Here is an 18,992-nt window from a genome sequence, read left to right on the forward strand (position 1 = left end):
CTGTGACCGGAGGAGTTCCCCCCTACACCCACGCCTGTGACCGGAGGAGTTCCCCCTGCAGCCGTTTTTAGGGCAGCGCAAAGGCTCAAATACAGGTTCTAGTTTAAGACAGACAGCTACATTGAGTGTGCTGTGAAACTGAGGTGGGCGGTAATAGGGGGTTCGGGCAGACTCCGCCCTCTCAGCGTGTTCATTGGTGATGCAGCCTGCCAATTACCGGGGGTCATCGGGGGCGGTGCAACAGAAAGGCTGGTGTGTGGAAAGTAATACATTGGCTGTACTGGGGCAGAATCTGTTGTAAGAATCTGGGGCTGAACTGGCAGTTAGTGGGTTCTGGCAAATGCCAGATGGGCTGCTGTAAGGTGCCACAGACAGTCACTATTTATTGGGCTGGGGGGCTGTTTGTGCCTCTGGGTACTGGGAATGCCAGGGGGCTGTAAGGTGCCACAGACAGTCACTATTTATTGGGGGGGGGGGGGGGGCTGTTTGGGCCTCTGTGTATGACCCTGCAGATAATACAACAAAGATATGACAAAAGTTTCATCACACGTCATTCCCCATGGATGGAGGAATCATTAGGATGTTCCATTACTGGGTGGCAAGTAAATATTCCCAGGTTATGGGCACTTTTAGAAACTACAGAGTAGCTTTACTTGCCCTCTGTACCCTGCACTTCCAGTTGAATAGAAGCCCAAATTACTTGCTGTGGTTCTGAAGAATTCCAAACCTAAACTAATATTCCTATAAGGACAAATAATTCCCTGGGACAAGTATCTCTAACGAGCACATTCTGCCCATAATACATATCCGCAAATTCACATTTAGTTCATTTTCCCTTATTACCGATTTGAAAAACTTATTAGTACAGCCATGAATCAATACAATTCAAACATCCCATCAACTGCATTCAAATCTTTCTCAACCCTTTCTCCTTGTAGATTGTAAGCTCTTTTGGGCAGGGCTCTCTTCACCTCTTGTATTGGTTATTGATTGCTTTATATGTTACTCTGTATGTCCAATGTATGAAACCCACTTATTGTACAGCGCTGCGGAATATGTTGGCGCTTTATAAATAAATTTAGGTACTGAAACTTAACAAATGCCTAAAGTTGTGTAGTAGCATGGCTGGCAGAAACCTTTTGATTTATTAATGCAAGTTATTCATTCTGTAATAAACAGTTTAAAGGAGAAGGAAAGGCTAATAAAGAGTTAATCTCAAGGTGCAGGCATACCGTCAGTTCTCTCAATAGTGCCCTTAAGTCTCCCCATATTTCTCCTGTTCAGATGAAAGAAAGTTCCCATAATGCCTTGCTCCTGCACCAAGACCGGTGTACATGCTCAGTTAGTAAGACTATGAGTCAGCTTCCTGTGGATTGGCTCAGATCCACATTCCTAAGGGGGGGAGTAAGTTCTTAGCATTCTTGAGGGAGGGGGGAGCAGGAGAGAGCTGTGTGTCTCTGGCACAGGAAAACAAACAGACAAGAAATCCTGTGTTTCTTTTGATAGAGGACTCTCTGAGCACTCTTCTGTGAGTGCTTATGGCTGTATTTACTTAGACCTTTCTGATAAAGCTTACTTAGTTTTTACCTTTCTTTCTCCTTAAAATGAGATGTTCACCTTAAGTGAAAAACGGGCCACGCTGTTTCAAAATATGCAGACTTTTCATGATTTTTAATGTAATAATATGGTTTGGAACAGTTACGTAAGCCCGACCCCCTGTTCTGCTGATCTGGCTGACTACTTTAAAGCTCAAAACAAATTCCTGCCTTCAGCCTTCATCTGCCAAATCCCACAGTTCCCTGCACATGTGATGTCAATAAGGAAAGAACAAACATAGCGCAATGCATTGTGGGTTATGTGGTTCCTGCATGCTGTCTGTATGCTGTGGAGAAGTTGTTACAATTTGTAATATCATGTTTTAGTCCCTCCTCCCCTGCCAGGATTTGAAATGATGCAGAAAGAAAAGAACTGTTCTGCAGTTGGATTTCAGCACCTAAAAGTGGTATTTATTCCATAAACAGGTTACAGTAATAGGTATATTAAAGGGTTTGAGTCTTGTGTTAACAAATTTTTGTTTAAAAGCCAGATTTCTACTTTAAAAAAATTGCTCATTACTTTTATTTCCATGTAATTTGAAAATATACCACACTGTCATGATTCTGTCATGAGTTTTATGGTATACTTTTTATTCGTAAATTACACTGTTTACATAGCAAATAATTCACTCTACCATTTAAATTTTATTCTTCAACCAAGAATTTTTTTTTACTTTATTTTTTATTATGTTCAACTTTTTAAAGACCATGTATTTGCTTATTACATGTATTCATTTGTTTTCCAAATATAATAAAGATTAGTTGTCTTAAACCGCATTTGTCTATTTTTCATTTGTGATATCTATGCGGCCTAATTGGCCAAACTAATAACAGTGTGGGGGGGGGGGGGTGGAAAAGAGAGGGGAAAGGGGGGAAGGGAGGGAGGAGATTAAATGCAGTTGAGTATACTTTTTAAACAGGTATTAAAGAATATGTACCTTTTCTTGTCTACAAATGTATTTTTTAGCTGTAATATAGGTGTGTAGGCTCCATCTCGGTGCATTGAGCCTGAGTCTGAGCTTTCAGAAGGAGCCAGCGCTACACATTAGAACTGCTTTCAGGTAACCTATTGTTTCTCCTACTCCCATGTAACTGGAGGAGTCCCAAGCTGGACTTGGATTTCTTACTATTGGGTGATCCTAAATAGGAAATTGCCATTTTACTAATTAGGGGCCACCCCCCTGGGTTCACAGGATTCACAGTGCACATAAACAAACCTGCACCAGGCACAAGGGCAACTAAGCTGGTAAAGGGTATGGAAAGTCTCAGTTATGGGGAAAGACTGGCCAAGTTGGGTCTGTTTGCACTGGAGAAGAGGGTGCTTATGGGGAGATATAATTACTGTATAAATATATAAGGGGATGATAAAACAACTCTCTAAAGCTTCATTTACCAGTAGGTCCTAACAACGGACACGAGGGCACCCACTCCGTTTAGAAGAAGGCAGGTTCCGTTTAAATATTTGGAAAGGATTTTTTACTGTGAGAGCTGTGAAGTTCTGGAATTCCCTCCTAAATCAGTCGTACTGGCTGATACATTATATAACTTTAAAGGAGAAGGAAAGGTAAGAACTAAGTAAGCTTTATCAGAAAGGTCTATGTAAATACAGCCATAAGCACTCACAGAAACACTGCACTGACTTCTCTGTAAAAAGATTAGTTGTGTCTGTTGTCCTCTGCCAGAGACACGCAGCTCTCTGCTTCCTGCTCTCTCCTGCTCCCCCCTCCCTCAAGAATGCTAAGAACTCACTCCCCCGCCCTTAGGAATGTGGATCTGAGCCAATCAGCAGGAAGCTGACTCATAGTCTAACTAACTGAGCATGTTCACTTGGTCCCGGTGTCTGTGCAGGAGTCTGTGTCAGTGTTTTTTCTTCCTGTTTGGCTTCAGATCTTCTGAACAGGAGAAATATGGGGAGACTTAAGGGCACTATTGAGACAACTGAAGGTATGCCTGCAGCTTGAGATTAACTCTTTACTAGCCTTTCCTTCTCCTTTAAGGAGGGGCTGGATGGATTCTTAGTAAGTGAGGGAATACAGGGTTATGGGAGATAGCTCTCAGTACAAGTGAGGGAATACAGGGGTATGGGAGATAGCTCTCAGTACAAGTGAGGGAATACAGGGGTAGGGGAGATAGCTCTCAGTACAAGTGAGGGAATACAGGGGTATGGGAGATAGCTCTCAGTACAAGTGAGGGAATACAGGGGTAGGGGGGATAGCTCTCAGTACAAGTGAGGGAATACAGGGGTAGGGGGGATAGCTCTCAGTACAAGTGAGGGAATACAGGGTTATGGGAGATAGCTCTCAGTACAAGTTGATCCAGGGACTGGTCCAATTGCCATCTTGGAGTCAGGAAGGATTTTTTCCCCTCTGCGGCAAATTAGAGAGGCTTCAGATGGGGTTTTTTTGCCTTCCTCTGGATCAACTAGTAGTTAGGCAGGTTATATATAGGCATTATGGTTGAACGTGATGGACGTATGTCTTTTTTTCAGCCTAACATACTATGGTACTATACTGGCCATATTATTTACCGCTCATGCACATAAAGAGCGAGGCTTCCCACTCATTCATGTACCTATTTATGTCATTATGTACCTGGATGTGACGTAGGAACAATGGATGCGACTTACTCACCTATGTCAGACATAATAGGGCTGATTCACTAAAGTGCGTTAAAACGTGCACTATTTATAGCGTGTGATAAAAATTTTATCGCGTCTAAATTTTCGCCACTTAACGCACGATTCATTATAAGCATACTTGCGCTAATTTACGCACGATATTGCATGCAGCATTTACCGCAAGCACGCTAATTAACGCCTATTATTATGTGTGCTAATAGTCGCCGCATATAAATAGTAGCATATAAATAGTAGCATATAAATAGTAGCCACATATAAATAGTAGCATATAAATAGTAGCCACATATAAATATTTATATGCTACTATTTATATGTGGCTACTATTTATAAGCGGCTACTATTTATATGCTACTATTTATATGTGGCTACTATTTATATGTGGCTACTATTTATATGCGGCTACTATTTATATGCACTATTTATATGTGGCTACTATTTATATGCACTATTTATATGTGGCTACTATTTATATGCACTATTTATATGCACTATTTATATGTGGCTACTATTTATATGCTACTATTTATATGCTACTATTTATATGTGGCTACTATTTATATGCTACTATTTATATGTGGCTACTATTTATATGTGGCTACTATTTATATGTGGCTACTATTTATATGCACTATTTATATGCACTATTTATATGTGGCTACTATTTATATGCACTATTTATATGTGGCTACTATTTATATGCACTATTTATATACACTATTTATATGTGGCTACTATATATATGCAACTATTTATATGCTACTATTTATATGTGGCTACTATTTATATGCGGCTACTATTTATATGCTACTATTTATATGTGGCTACTATTTATATGCACTATTTATATGTGGCTACTATTTATATGTGGCACACTGGCGGCTGCATCACTCTAGGGCCAACACATACTTGAATAAATAACACTGCAAAGTCCATATTGTGTTGCCAAAAGCTCATGAACTGTACTTTTCTATAATTACCGTCTGCCCCAAGTAGGTGTTAATTTTCACATAGTCTAATGCGATATTTAGCGCGTCTAAGTGTTTGTGAATCATGCGTTAGTATTCTTTTCTGCGCGCTAATTAACACCTGCGTTAACATTACCACATGTGGTTGCGTGCAAATTTATGCAAGCGATAATACTGTAGTGAATCGCGCGCTAATTGTCGCGTCTTTTTTAGCACAAAAAAGCGTGTGATAAAAATTAACGCACTTTAGTGAATCAACCCTAATGAGCGATATTTGCCACAACATGGCTGCCCAAACCAACAGCTCCCAGTGAGGGCAGCCTAGCACTGTAGGGGGCTATTTTTTTTTAAAAAAGACTATTCTTTCCCCCAACTGGAGTGCGGGCTATATTGGCCTGCACTTCTGGCGGGTAAGCAGCTTTAGGGTGATAGGTGTCCTTGAATATTTCAGCCCATCTCATTTCAAGCTAATACAAAACTATTTGATATCAACTTGATATTTAATTCACACTGCCATCTTGTGGTCAATTTTTTAAAGTAACAATATAAAATAGGTCAAATATTCTTATTATCATCCTTTCTTTATCTATCTGTCTATCTATCTGTCTCTCAGCACATTTATAGAGCTTATTTTTTATTCACATAATTAACTGCCCCATTTGAGCTTACAGTCTAAAGTCTGTGTTACGTACACACATGCAAAGTTGCACCTTTTTTCACTAGTTCAAAACAGCAGGCCACTTAGCTGGAGGCTATACCTATAGTAATAGTCTCTTATATATTGCCTGTCTCTGCCATATTTTTAGTATTTGTGCAACTCTTGTGGGTAATTATTGTAGCACAGAAACAAACATCATGTAACAGGGTTAGTAAATCTTGTCAACTAAGTTTTGGCTGGACAGTTTAATTTGCTATTGTGTGTCACCCTTCTGGTATTTTCTTGTAGCTTAATGCACAGAATGTAAATGTTCTATATATATTGGTAATGGGCAAGTGCAGAGGACCTCTTGTTCTTGTCTATATGAATTTTGTGGTCACAGCGTCAATGCACCCCCACTCAATGGTTTAAACTTTAGTGGTGAGCACAACTTTGCCTTTTTTTACCTTCTGGCATTCTCACATCTTTAAGAGGAGTAGTGTTAGTAATGATAGGAAAGCTCCTGGTGGATCCAGGTGTCAGTGAACCCTACAGCTCATTTTGGCCTCTTTCATGGCAATTCCCCATTTCTATATGGGAACAAAGGGGAGAAATAAACATAAGGATAGATTATAGTATATAATGAAATGTGACTGGAGGTTAAAGAGGTTAAGTAAAAATAATTTGAATGCAGTGGAAATTATAGAGCATCACCATTTTGAGGAGAAGTTTGATTGTATATATACAGGTATATAAAATATTCAGTGAACTTGAAGGTCATGAAATAAATTCATAACTAGGGAATACTTGGTGAACACCCTTTTAAAACCAGACAGATTGACCCAGCAATACTCAGCAATACTCCCTAGGAATGCACAGATGACACCTTGGATGCACAAATGTTGTTCTTTATATGTTGTGTAATATCTGTTTGCACAATGCAAGAGAGACAGAGAATTTTATAAATTGAATTTAAAAGAGTGCTAAACACTTCTAAGTACTTTTCTGTATTTCTGTTCTGCAACATTTTTGTTATATTGGCAGTGATGGGAACTAGAATGTTGTGAAAGCTTGCTATGATTATCTTAGTTAGCCAATAAAGGTATCACCTTTATACCACTTTTGTTTATTTTTTATTTCAAAAGGGTTACCCTGTAAACAGTGTTACACTACTAATGTCATGCTTTCGCCCCAGCAGCTGCTATGCTGGCCGACCAGCTGTCAGAAGGTTAAACTAAATTAAATTGATGTAGGTACTGAATTAAATTAATGTAGGTACTGAATTAAATTGATGTAGGTAGCATCAAGGGATCTGAATCTGCACTGGTTCCTCCTGATATTCTTTATGAGGAGCATGATATTTTATACATAGTAATACAGTAATTTAGGTTGAAAAAAGGTACATCCATTGAGTTAAACCTTTTATTCTAAATGAAGCATGCTGAGCTGCTAATAGAGGAAGAAAAGAACCCCTATCTTAAGCCTCTCCAAAAGTGTCGGACAAAGAAAAGTAAGACCGAACAGACCATGTACCGTGTAAATCTGTTAAAAGAGAAATTGCTCCACTTGCCCACAACAGCATGATATTGTCACCGAACCTGGGGTTCCTGGTTAACCTCAAAGGAGAACTAAAGCTAAAATAAAGAAATAGGATACAAATGCTGTACCTTATGTTTTGGGCTTCTGCACCAGCCTAAGGCACCCACAGCCCTTTAGCAGGGAAGATCTGTGCCCCCAAAGATGCCCCCAGTAGCTCCCCATATTCTTTTCTGCTGATTCCCTGCCCATGCTCTGTGCTGCTGGCACTTACCTGAGCTTAGGGGCCCACTCACTATATACTGTATATACAAAATCTAAATTTCACGATATATGGCAGATATGCAATTTATTCAGATTCACATTACATGGTAGATCTGAAACTAGTGCAATTAGCATCAGAATGTAATAATCAGCCCTGTAGCATCAGTTTATGACAGGCCAGCCTCATTTTCTGCTTGGTAATTTGCAAAAACCCTTAAGCTGAGCTTCTTAACAGCTGCCCACAGTCCACTGACCATGTGTCACAGATAATTTCAAGATGGGGAGCTCCTGTGTTTAATTTGTGCATCTGAATAACATTCAAGCTAGGGGGAAGGAGAAAGGAAACCATTGTGCTTGCTCTTTAATAAAGTGCTGCCTAATGCAAGGAGCTAGCTGCAGAGGTCTTTGGGCATTCTTCAAGAGCACAATGCAGTGTGCAAACAGCAACAAAAATGGCTGACTGAATGGCTTTTTTTGCACCCCTATCTAAAGTTCTCTCCAGTTTAACAAAGAAGGGGGATACATTTCTTCCTGATTGCAAGGCCAATGATATCACTACTCTGATCAACACTACACTGAATATAAATATCCTTCTTACCTGGTGTGCTGAGTATCTGCAATAATACAGCAATCAGCATATAGCAGGTATGAGTAAAGATGGGGAAACAAGTCAATTATTAGAACAGATGCAATGCAAATAAGCTTTCTTTATTGTGTAATAGAACAAGTGTGATCACATTAATTTCACATTAATATAGCAATCATAACTAGATTATTACAAAGAAAGGAAATCATACGTAGCGCTATGATTAAATAAGGGAGCAGTGCTGCTTTGAGCAATGGAGAGGGGGCATTGACCCTGCATCTGCAGCATAAGAGGGCCTTCTGGAGGTAAAAACAGAAAAAAAGGACATTTTGCGAGGAATACCCGAGATCTTTAGGTTTTTAACGAGAGTAGATCACTGTGCACATGTAACTCAATTTAAGATTAACCTCTTTGTTGCTTCCTTATTCACATTTTTATTACAGGAATGGGTGGTGTTCAGTTAAATATAATAATTATTGTGTAGTAGTGCTGAATGTAATAGCTATATTTTCCATGGCATTGGTACAGAATTATGACAATGCCATAGTGGCGAGAGATCATCAGTTAAATTTAGGTACCCCTGTTTTATATTGTGTACCAATTGTTAGGGGTCAGTGTATATATTGGCAATATCCAAGCTGTAGACCTACAGGTGTAGAACCTGCAACAACAGCTGAAGGTTTACAGGTTTCACATTACTTATTCATTTACTGCTTCAGCATAAAGGCCTTGTCTTGTCTGCATGTCAGGGTCCTCTCCAACATTTGGCTATGACTGCTCTCTACATTTTACTTATTTTTGATAAATCTTTACATCCCCTGCAATTTCATATTTGACTGACTTCCAATCAATAACATTCCCAGCCCTATCCAACTGTATAATGGATTCATTTGGCAAAACATAATCCCACAGATTGACATTAGTGACTTCACCCACAAAGCTTTGCGATGCATCAAATCCTCCCCCTTGGAGGTCCTGATCTTGCCCAAGTATTACAGTCCCACCTGGATGCACTTTCTGGTGTTGACGATATGTTTTTCTCACTGACATTTTACCGTCAACCCAGAAGGCAGTGGTACCAGATGACGATTCCCACGTTACACAAAGTTGGGTACCAAATGTGCTGATCTGGGGTAGAGAGAATGACACATCATCATTGTTGCTTGCAATATATAATGAGAAATTGCCATCCTGCTTTCTCCAGAGATTCAGTTGATCAACTCTGTCGCCAAAGTAGGAGAACAGAATCATGTCATAGTCACCAGGGGGCTCAGCAGATACCCGGAGGCAAAGTGTGAAGGCATCCAGGTTTAGAGGATTTTCAGGATATAAGATGGCATAACCAGTATCTGTTTGCTCTTGAAAGCTCAGTGATTTTCCATGAAGATCTCGATTTCCTTTAAAAATGTCAAAAATATGAATGTGATACATGGGCAGAGGATGGGACAGGGCAGTAGAACGTGACACATTGCACATAGGAACCTTGTAGCCATAAACATTTATATCCATACATACAGTTAGCTGTGTAGCTTGTGGCTCAAAATTCCATGTTAAAGATCAAAACAACATTGTGCAGGTATGCTGAAATCTGTTTATTCATAAGCACGTCAATAGTTCATGAGTAGAGAGGAATCACCATTATTTGTTCTTTAATTTATTGGTAATCTAGTAACTGTACCAGTAAATGAAATTGCAGAGAGCATGTTTTTACCTGGCTAAAGGTAACCACCCCAAATCCCCATCTATTGACCACTGTTATAGTTCAGGTGAAAGCACCAGTACAGAACCTGACATTTGCGTGAGAACTCAGCAGTGCATTGCAGGGCAATATCAGGGGCCTTGGCACCATGTTTTTATAAAGGAAATAAATGCATTTTCACTGCAGGTGAATCTACACCAGTGGAGAAAATTCTGATTTGCTCCTAGCTGCCCTTTGTTGTATTCACCCTGTGGGTCAGTCAGCCCACACATGGGAAGGATTTTAGAGTGGAAATGCTTAACTATGCATTTTTGTACTGAAATCTGCTCAAAACATGATGTGTGCCACTAGTGTGGCAAAACATATATGTACTTACCTTGTGGGGCACAAAGGCCAACACTGATGACAAAACAAAGCACTCGGAACATCACAATGGCCATATTAGCGAACAGCTCAGCAGAAGAAGTTCAATAATGTTTGAAAATGGCACAGGGTTATGATTTTTATAGGGTTGAATTCTCATGGGCAATTGGCTGGAAAAGCACCACCCCCTTATTATTATTGCATAATTCTTAATATTTCTATGGGAATGCTGTCAGCTCTGTTTGTTATTGCCTAATTATGTGGGATTAAATGAGTTTTCCACCCAGAAAATTTCCAATATGCATTCCTGTCAATGGTTTGTAAATGCAATTTCCATTGAAAGCAGTATATGTTTATTTACATTCTCTGCACCCCTGGCTCCCGCGACACATGTTGTTGGAGATGGACTTAATTACTTCAGTGATACTTGATTTTCTAACCTTTGGTCTGATTTACAAACATAGCTGCTAAATCGCACAAGTACAATTACTAACCAATTCGATTTTAGCTTTCATTTTCAATTTAGTACCTGTACCAGTAAATTACCCTCTGTTTGGTAAATGCTAGGAAACATTTCAGCTTTATGGCAGTTATATAATTATTGGTGCATAAAGTATGGAGATCCAAATTATGGGAATGAGCACTCAGGGGTGCATTTTTGCACTAGTACCTCCTGGGGTCATAATTGACCGATAATATGTCTGTCGATGATTTATAATATAGGTTGTGTAAAGTGAGGTTCTTATTTCTAAAACTGGCTCACAATTGCAGTATCTCACCTCCATTGGAGGACTAAACATCAGAAATATGAAAGCCAGGAGTACTCTAAATACTTTTATACAATATAAAAATTATTTATAACACAAACCATAACATACAGAACTTTTCTTTCCAGTTGTAAAACCCAAGACAGCTGCCAAACCGACCAATTCCAATAAATACCTACAAATATTCAGTTTCTTGTATGTACATATTTGCCTCAATCTACAGTATAAAACAGCTCAGTGCACAGGCAAATAAACTGATGTATGATGAAAGAAAAGCTGTAAGTCCATAGATATGGATGCAAAACATTAACACTGCAAAAAATGAGCATGGTGAATGACAGGGATAATGATATGTTGCCAAACCCAAAGTTCAGGGAATAAGAGAATGATGCAATATAGTCACAGAACGTATTACTGATGGTAAGTACCCACACTAGCAGGATATAGTGGAATTTCTGGGAAATGGGAGAGAATACACGTAAGGATTACATGTACTGCATTTGGTAAACAACCACAGAAAAGCCAAACATGGTTAATTTTATATCCCACATATCCAGCCTACTCCTTATTCAGCACTTATCAGTTCGGATTGATTTTTCTATCTCTCTATCATGAACTCCTCACTTTCCACACTTGATCCTACCCTCCAGCCCTTGGGTTCCACTGCTGCAGGCATGGTCTCACAGGGATCCCCAACCTTTTTCACTCGTAAGCCATACTCCGACATAACAAGTGTTGGTGAGCCACAAAGGCATGAAAAAGGCTCTTTGGGGATGCCAAATAAGGGCTGTGATTGGCAATTTAGTGGCTCCATGTGGACTGCTGGCCTCCAGGAATAAAACTGTCTTACTGCTTCCATAAAATTCTATTTAAATTCATTTTAATACCAGGTTGTACAACATCAGCATGCTAAAAAAATCCATTGGGCTGAATCCTTATGCAAGGCACTAAAAGAATTTTGTACAAGTACAGAAAAGGAAATAGAGATGTAATAGTCTTAACAGAGAATACACAGGGTGGCAAAATGAAAGGGGACATATTAACAATCTACTCATACAAAACTCAAGTTTATTTATGATTGAACAAAAATGTATTTTTGGCTTAAATTAGGGGGGCATTTATCAACATTCAGATTTTTGTGGTTTTAGGTTCTTGAAATCACGACTAAACTTATTGCCATGCATGCAATGGCTCGTGGCAGAAACATAATGGGTCAGATTTACTAAAACTTATTTCCACAAATGTTGGTCATTTATCAAAGGATCCGAAAGGAAAAAGTTGGCCAAAAACCAGGGAAACTGTAACTTTTCGCACGATTAACCGCAACCTTGTTGTGGTTTTGTCACATAATAAATCCAGGAAAAGTTGTGCTTCTTTTATCCTAACTTTTTGGGGGTTTTTGTGACAAAAAGCCTAACCCCAAAAAATCAGAGTTTAGAAAATTCCCCCTAATATGTCTATAACCTGTATTTTGCGATATGTTTTCATTCAAAACACTACAACAAAACTTTGAAATAAATATATTTTACCAGCGTAATCCAAAATATAGAACTAAGCATAAAAGTCCCCTAACAGTAAGTTATCACTGCAGAGCTATATATTTTTGTAACATAGTCATTCTGAAGAATTCAAAATGTAATTCCAAATCTCTGCTAAACTACAGTTTTTTTCTTTATTTCTAAAATCATAAAGTGCATTTTATCTCCCACAAGGTTGTGGATACAAGTCAAAACAACAGAAGTATCACAAGATTTATTCTCCAACAAGTCATAACCTACAGAAGTTTTGTTTCAACTCAATACAGGTGGCTGGGTAGCCCACAAATTCATGTTAATAAATAAATACCTAAAAAAAATTCAATTTTTTCTTTGTGTATGTCTGCCTAAATCTATAAAAAAGTGCATATGTACATCAAATCTGTATTATATGAAAAGTTTATGAATAAGAGTAAAGCAAATAAACAAAACAATGTGTGATAATGAAAAGCTGTAAGTCCATAGATATGGTCGCAATACATTAAAATTGTTGAAACATGAGAATGGAGAATGATAAGGATGTGGATATCTTGCAAAACCCAAAGTTCATAGAGGGGATAAAAGAATGATGCAATATAGTGACAGAGAGTTTTAGTGATGGTAAGTACCCACACTAGCAGGATATAGGGGTATTTTTGGGAAAAGGGTGACAAAACGCAAGAAGATTACATTTGGCATATAACAGCAGAAAGGCTAAATACTATTAGTTTTCTATCTCCCAATATGCCCAGGTTCCCACAAATCCAGCCTACTCCTTATTCAGCACATATCAGTTCTGACTGTTTTTTCTATCTCTCTATCATGAACTCCTCACTTCCCACCTCTTTATCCCACGCTCCAGCACCTAATTATCCACTGCTGTAGGCATGGTCTGAAGGGTCCAGTAATGGGCAATTTTTATAAAAATGCATTTTAATGAGGTGAACAAAGGAAGGAATAGTTTAATACATAACTTAAAACCAAAAAGAAATGTTTTTTCAATTAAAATAAACTTGTAACATAGAAACATAGTAAGTTAGGTTGAAAAAAGACATATGTCCATCAAGTTCAACCATGTGTTTTATATAAATATCAGTAGATTCTTAAGGGGAACTCGGGCTTCCAAACCAAGATTTTTAAAGAGCCCCACACAACCCAGGAACCCCTAATATACCTGTATATCATTGTAATCTGTACCTTTAAAAAGTATTAGTAAACTACGAAAACAACCCCCAATTATCCATGGCTATACGGGACTAAACATTGTAGCATACCCCCAACCATAGACAGGGAAAGTATGGTGCAGGGAATTGTGGGATTGGGAGGATGCAGGCTGAAGGCTGAGGACAGTCGCCTACTGTTATATTTTTTTAGAGTTTCAAAGTAAAAAAAAAAAACTCAAGTTGTGTTTGGGTGTAGCAAGTTGTGTTAATTTACGCGCAACCGCATGCATTAATTTTACCACATTGCGTTAATTAGTGCGCAGAAATACCACTAACGCATGATTCACAAATACTTAGGGGGAGATTTACTAATCCACGAATGGTCTGAAGGCATCCGTATGCGTTTTTTTCTTAATGATCGGTATTTTTGCGACTTTTCCATCGCCGTCGTGACATTTTCGTATACTTTCCGCAACTTTTTTGTCGCCGTCATGAAAAAATCAGATTGGTTTTTCCGCCGTTTACAATCGCTCAATACCAAAAAAATCGCGGCGGAGACGAAATAGTCACGCAAAATACGATAAAGTCGCGGCGGCGATGAAAAAGTCGCAACAAATACGAAAAAGTCACGACGGCGACAAAAAGATGGCGAAATTTTTGTTTCCAATCCGAATTTTTCCCTTTCGTGATTCGGATTCGTGGATTAGTAAATCTCCCCTTTAGACGCGCTAAATATCGAATTTGTCTGTGCGAAAAATAACAACTACTTGGGGCAGGCGGTAATTATAGAAAAGTACAGTTCATGAGCTTTTGGCAACACAATATGGACTTTGCAGTGGGATTTATTCAAGTCTGTGTTCTAGAGTATGTGTTCTAGAGTGATGCATCCTCCAGTTTGCAGGGAAATTGTCATTTAAAAAAAAAAGTCGTTTTACGAACGTAATGGTGTGTATGGCTAATATGGCGTGCGCACGAAAAGTATCAGTCGTGCGTTAATTAGCGCACGCGACAAGTAGCGCGCACGCGTAAATTAGCGCGCGTTGTGGCGAATACTGCATGAAAATAGTCTTTGCGACTAAAATAACGCAAGCAGCATCGCATCTAAATTAACGCAAGTATGCTTTTAGTGAATCGTGCGTTAAGACACGAAAAATTAGATGCAATAAAATTTTTAATGCATGCTATAAAAAGCGCACGTTTTAACGCACTTTAGTGAATCAACCCTAGTGTCACCTTTCTTTCTTTTAATCAAAAATAAAAGTATGAGTAGATTGACAGTATGGCCCCTTTCTTTTTTTCCCACCCTGTGTAATACCTGTTAAGGCTTCCACTTTTCTATCCTGTATTTCCCTTTCTGTACTGGCATAAGGATTCAGCCCAATGGACTCTTTAGCATTCTGTTTTGGTAGTCAGTTTTTGAGTCTTATTCCCTTATTAGGCTTTTTCTTAAAGGTGAACTAAAGCCAAACTAAAGAAGTAGGCTAGAAATGTTGTACATTATATTTTGTGCTTCTGTACCAGCCCAAGGCACCCACAGCCCTTTAGCAGGGAAGATCTGGGCCCCAATGATGCCCCCAGTAGCCCCCTATCTTCTTTTCTGCTGATTCCCTGCCCATGCTCTGTGCTGTTGGCACTTACCTGAGTTTAGGGGCTGTCGGGTTCACAGTGGAGTTGTGACTCAATAGTAATGCTTTAACAACTTATTTATTAAAGCTCCAACAAGGCAAACTATATACAGATATTTGCAAGCAGGTGCATATAACTATACAGAACAAGCAGAAAGTCACGCTAGATAACACATTTTAGCTGGGCTAACATTTAGGCATGCAGCTCCCTCTAGTGATACACAACAGGGGCCAACTCACAATATACTGTATAGAATATACATATACCTGAAAGAGGGCCCACAACAGCAAACTGCCTTTGAACTTTTCTGCTACCGAACAGCAGGAAAATGAATGGTCTTATCAACTTATCATAAACCGTCCCACCGCCGAAAAACCAAATCACATCATGAAGCAGGAACAAGACCTGCATATAACATTTATGATGCAAAGCCTGTGTAATCAGTACTAGTTGTGATGCAATACTGCCAAGCACAAGGTATCTGCCACTAAACATAAGAGAATCAAAACAATTCTTTGCCTTTGGCATAAGACTTAATTTTTATTAAGATACCATACAAATTCAAATTAAACCAGGTCTGAATTCATATGATAAATATACAAAAATTAATTGTGATTAAAACCAAATCTATTGATATTGTTAATGCTCTAGTTATAGATGATACCATGAGCATATTTCAGTATCAGGTGCGCGAAAAATTGAAAAATTATAACACCATATACAGAAGCGGCAAGTTGATCCAGTTAATAACCAGCTGGAGGGTTAAGTTAAATTGAGCAGTCACATCGTGTTAAACACAGCCTAGCCCTAAAACCCAATTCCCTGCCCTACAGCTTACTAACCAGCCCCACAGGCTGTGTACATGATTCAGTGGTCTGCTCAGTTATATCAAAAATCGTTTAAGAAAAGCGTATATTTAGGGTCACCCATTTGAACAGACTCACTCCACGTGCGTTTAAGAGTTGAGCGATTACAGCTACCACAAGCCGCAGGCCCGGATTTTTGGAAAGGCCACAAAGGCCCGGGCCTAGGGCGGCAAAAATTGGGGGGCGGCACGCCGCCCCGCCGCACCAAAATTTTAAAGTTTATTGCGCAGACGGAGCAATGGGGACCTCTCCCCCACTGCTCCGTATGCAATTGAAAAGGGCCGCGCATGCGCAATCGCGAGTTCGCGCATGCGCGGGGGGAGGTTCGCCGTTCGCGCATGCGCAGGGGGGCGCGACAGAGAGGGGGCGGCCTCGGGGCGCCCGGCCAACAAATCCGGCCCTGACAAGCCGTCTTATTCTAGTTCACAAACACACGGACTAATCCTCTTTAATTTACACCCACATATGGAGGCAGATTTAACAAAGTACAATTTTTCTTATGTCTTTGGAAAGGCATGACTGACATGTTAGAGGAGTTTTTAGATAAGCTAAATATAAACTCTCTCAACATTAAATTAACTCACACATACAGTACTGAGAAGATGATTTCTTAGACATTTCCATTCATTTTACAACAGATAATAAGCTGTCGACTGATCTTTACCGGAAACTAATTCTATTTTACACTTTAATAGCCACCATTTATATTCAACTAAAAAAGCCATCCCCTATGGTGAATTTAGCAGATTGAGACATAACTGCTCTGATCACATCAATTTTGTGAAACAATCTAAAGCAATGCTGTCCAACTTCTGTGGTACCGAGGGCCGGAATTTTTCCGGCCATACTCTGCCTGCCCTATCCTGCCTGCGTGTGTCATACTCTGCCTGCCCTACCCTGCCTGTGTGTGCCATACTCTGCCTGCCCTACCCTGCCTGTGTGTGCCATACTCTGCCTGCCCTACCCTGCCTGCGTGTGTCATACTCTGCCTTCCCTACCCTGCCTGTGTGTGCCATACTCTGCCTGCCCTACACTGCCTGCGTGTGTCATACTCTGCTCTCCCTACCCTGCCTGTGTGTGCCAAACCCTGCCTGTCCTATGCTGCCTGTGTGTATGGCACACACCGGCAGCATACGGCAGGTAGAGTATGGCACACACAGGCAGCCTACAGTGACACAATGCTGGCACTGCTCCTACAGTCTGCACAATAACTATATATTAAAAAAACTTTTTAATTGCAGTACCACCTCAGTATATGTTCTTTTTATAGTGTGTAGGGTATATTTGTGGATTTCTACTGCTGAGGTGTGAACAGTTGAAGAATGTGGGTGATTACAGCCTGAGCCTGAGGTGTGAACACTGCAGGGGGGAACAATGCAGGGATTAAAAGGTGTGAACAACACAGGGGATTACATTTTTAAACAATACAGGGGGATTACAGCCTGAATCTGAGGTGAGAACCATGCAGGGGGGCCTGTTAATCTCAATACTGATACCATTTAAAGTTTATACAAAGTTAAGCCATCAAAGCAGCCAGACAGGTGGGGGGCCACAAAGAGGGGGGTCGCGGGCCACCAGTTGGACAGCACTGATCTAAAGCATTGATGTGGAGGCTAAAGGAGAGAGGTTACAGTAGAAGAATAGTCAAACAAGCGTATCACCGGGCCTGTGGGCAGACACGCAGTAGCCTCCTGGTTACAGGCCAAAGACAGACAAAATTGGCAGATAGCGGTGTACAATTTATCAGTACCTATAATAATCAGTGGTCTGCTATTAGATTGATTCTGAACAAACACTGGCACATTCTGAAAACTGACACAGTCTTGCGGAAACATGTGGGTGATTTCCCCAGCACATGTTGTAGAAGATCACCAAATCTAAGGGACAAACTTGTGTCCAGTCACTTTCAATCTTCAACACAGCCATGCAGCCAAAAACTTAATGGAACTTATGCAAGGCTTGCAGATACATATGCAATCTGAATTCAATCACTGATCGGTTTAATTTTAAGCACGTTTTGAAAGACTATTTTAATTGCCGCACTGAGGGCCTGATATATCTCATCACATGCCCATGTAATAAACAGTATGTGGGTAAAACCATAAGGATGCTCAAGGATCGGCTTTTTAAGCATAATAGGAATATTAACCAGTCAAAAACTGATGCCCTGACGGATACTTAAAAGACACCTATCGCCAAACACTTTTTGGAAGCCCATGAAGGGAGAAGTGCAGGTCTTAAAATATCAGGTTTAACTAGAATTAATTAAGAACTACGAGGAGGCAATTTGGATAAAGCCCTAATTCAAAAGGAAAGTGAGTGGATATTTTTGTTAAATACAATCTCCCCTAAAGGTCTCAACAAAAGTATAACTCTGAACATATTTTTAGATTAATTACTGTTCATTAATTTTTCAATAATACTTGTGTGACAATAAGTTGTCCCTCAATATGATGTACTAATATCTGTATATATATGACCATGAACTGAATCATCTGTTTTTATTAATATTATGAATATCAATAAAGGATCATAAATAAAAGATTCCAGATGAATTCCCATTGATTCCTAGTTAGGCATATATTTAGAATATACTTTAAAATCCTGCCCCCTTCTGTTCGCCTTGAAATAGATTTTCTCCTTCTGGTTACGGCTAAACTGTAGGAATCCGAGTCCCTATGTGACATCAGGTGGGCGGAACTAAGGAGGGGCGATCGGACCAATCAGAGCAGAAGAAGGATTTGAAAAACCGGCATGCAGAGGGGGCGTGCTA

At 39.7% G+C, this 18,992-nt stretch overlaps 1 protein-coding gene across 1 annotated transcript; it reads right to left on the reverse strand.

The window, feature by feature from the left end:
* Positions 1-8,324: 8,324 nt before the first annotated feature.
* crp.3 (C-reactive protein, pentraxin-related, gene 3) lies at positions 8,325-10,374 on the reverse strand. Its single transcript, XM_002935612.5, has 2 exons — positions 10,297-10,374; positions 8,325-9,618 (listed from the first exon to the last, which is right to left on the reverse strand). Exons 1-2 carry the CDS (start codon positions 10,358-10,360, stop codon positions 9,014-9,016), a joined length of 669 nt encoding a protein of 222 aa, XP_002935658.3. The 5' UTR covers positions 10,361-10,374; the 3' UTR covers positions 8,325-9,013.
* Between the last annotated feature and the right edge of the window lie 8,618 nt (positions 10,375-18,992).

This window comes from Xenopus tropicalis, chromosome 4, assembly GCF_000004195.4.
Source record: "Xenopus tropicalis strain Nigerian chromosome 4, UCB_Xtro_10.0, whole genome shotgun sequence".
In the NCBI taxonomy this organism is placed as follows: Eukaryota; Metazoa; Chordata; class Amphibia; order Anura; family Pipidae; genus Xenopus; species Xenopus tropicalis.

Coding starts and splice junctions, on each gene's coding strand:
- crp.3 (XM_002935612.5), bottom strand. CDS start 10,360: ATGGCCATTGTGATGTTCCGAGTGCTTTGTTTTGTCATCAGTGTTGGC. Junction 9,619..10,296: donor TGGCCTTTGTGCCCCACAAG/GTAAGTACATAT, acceptor ACATTTTTAAAG/GAAATCGAGATCTTCATGGA.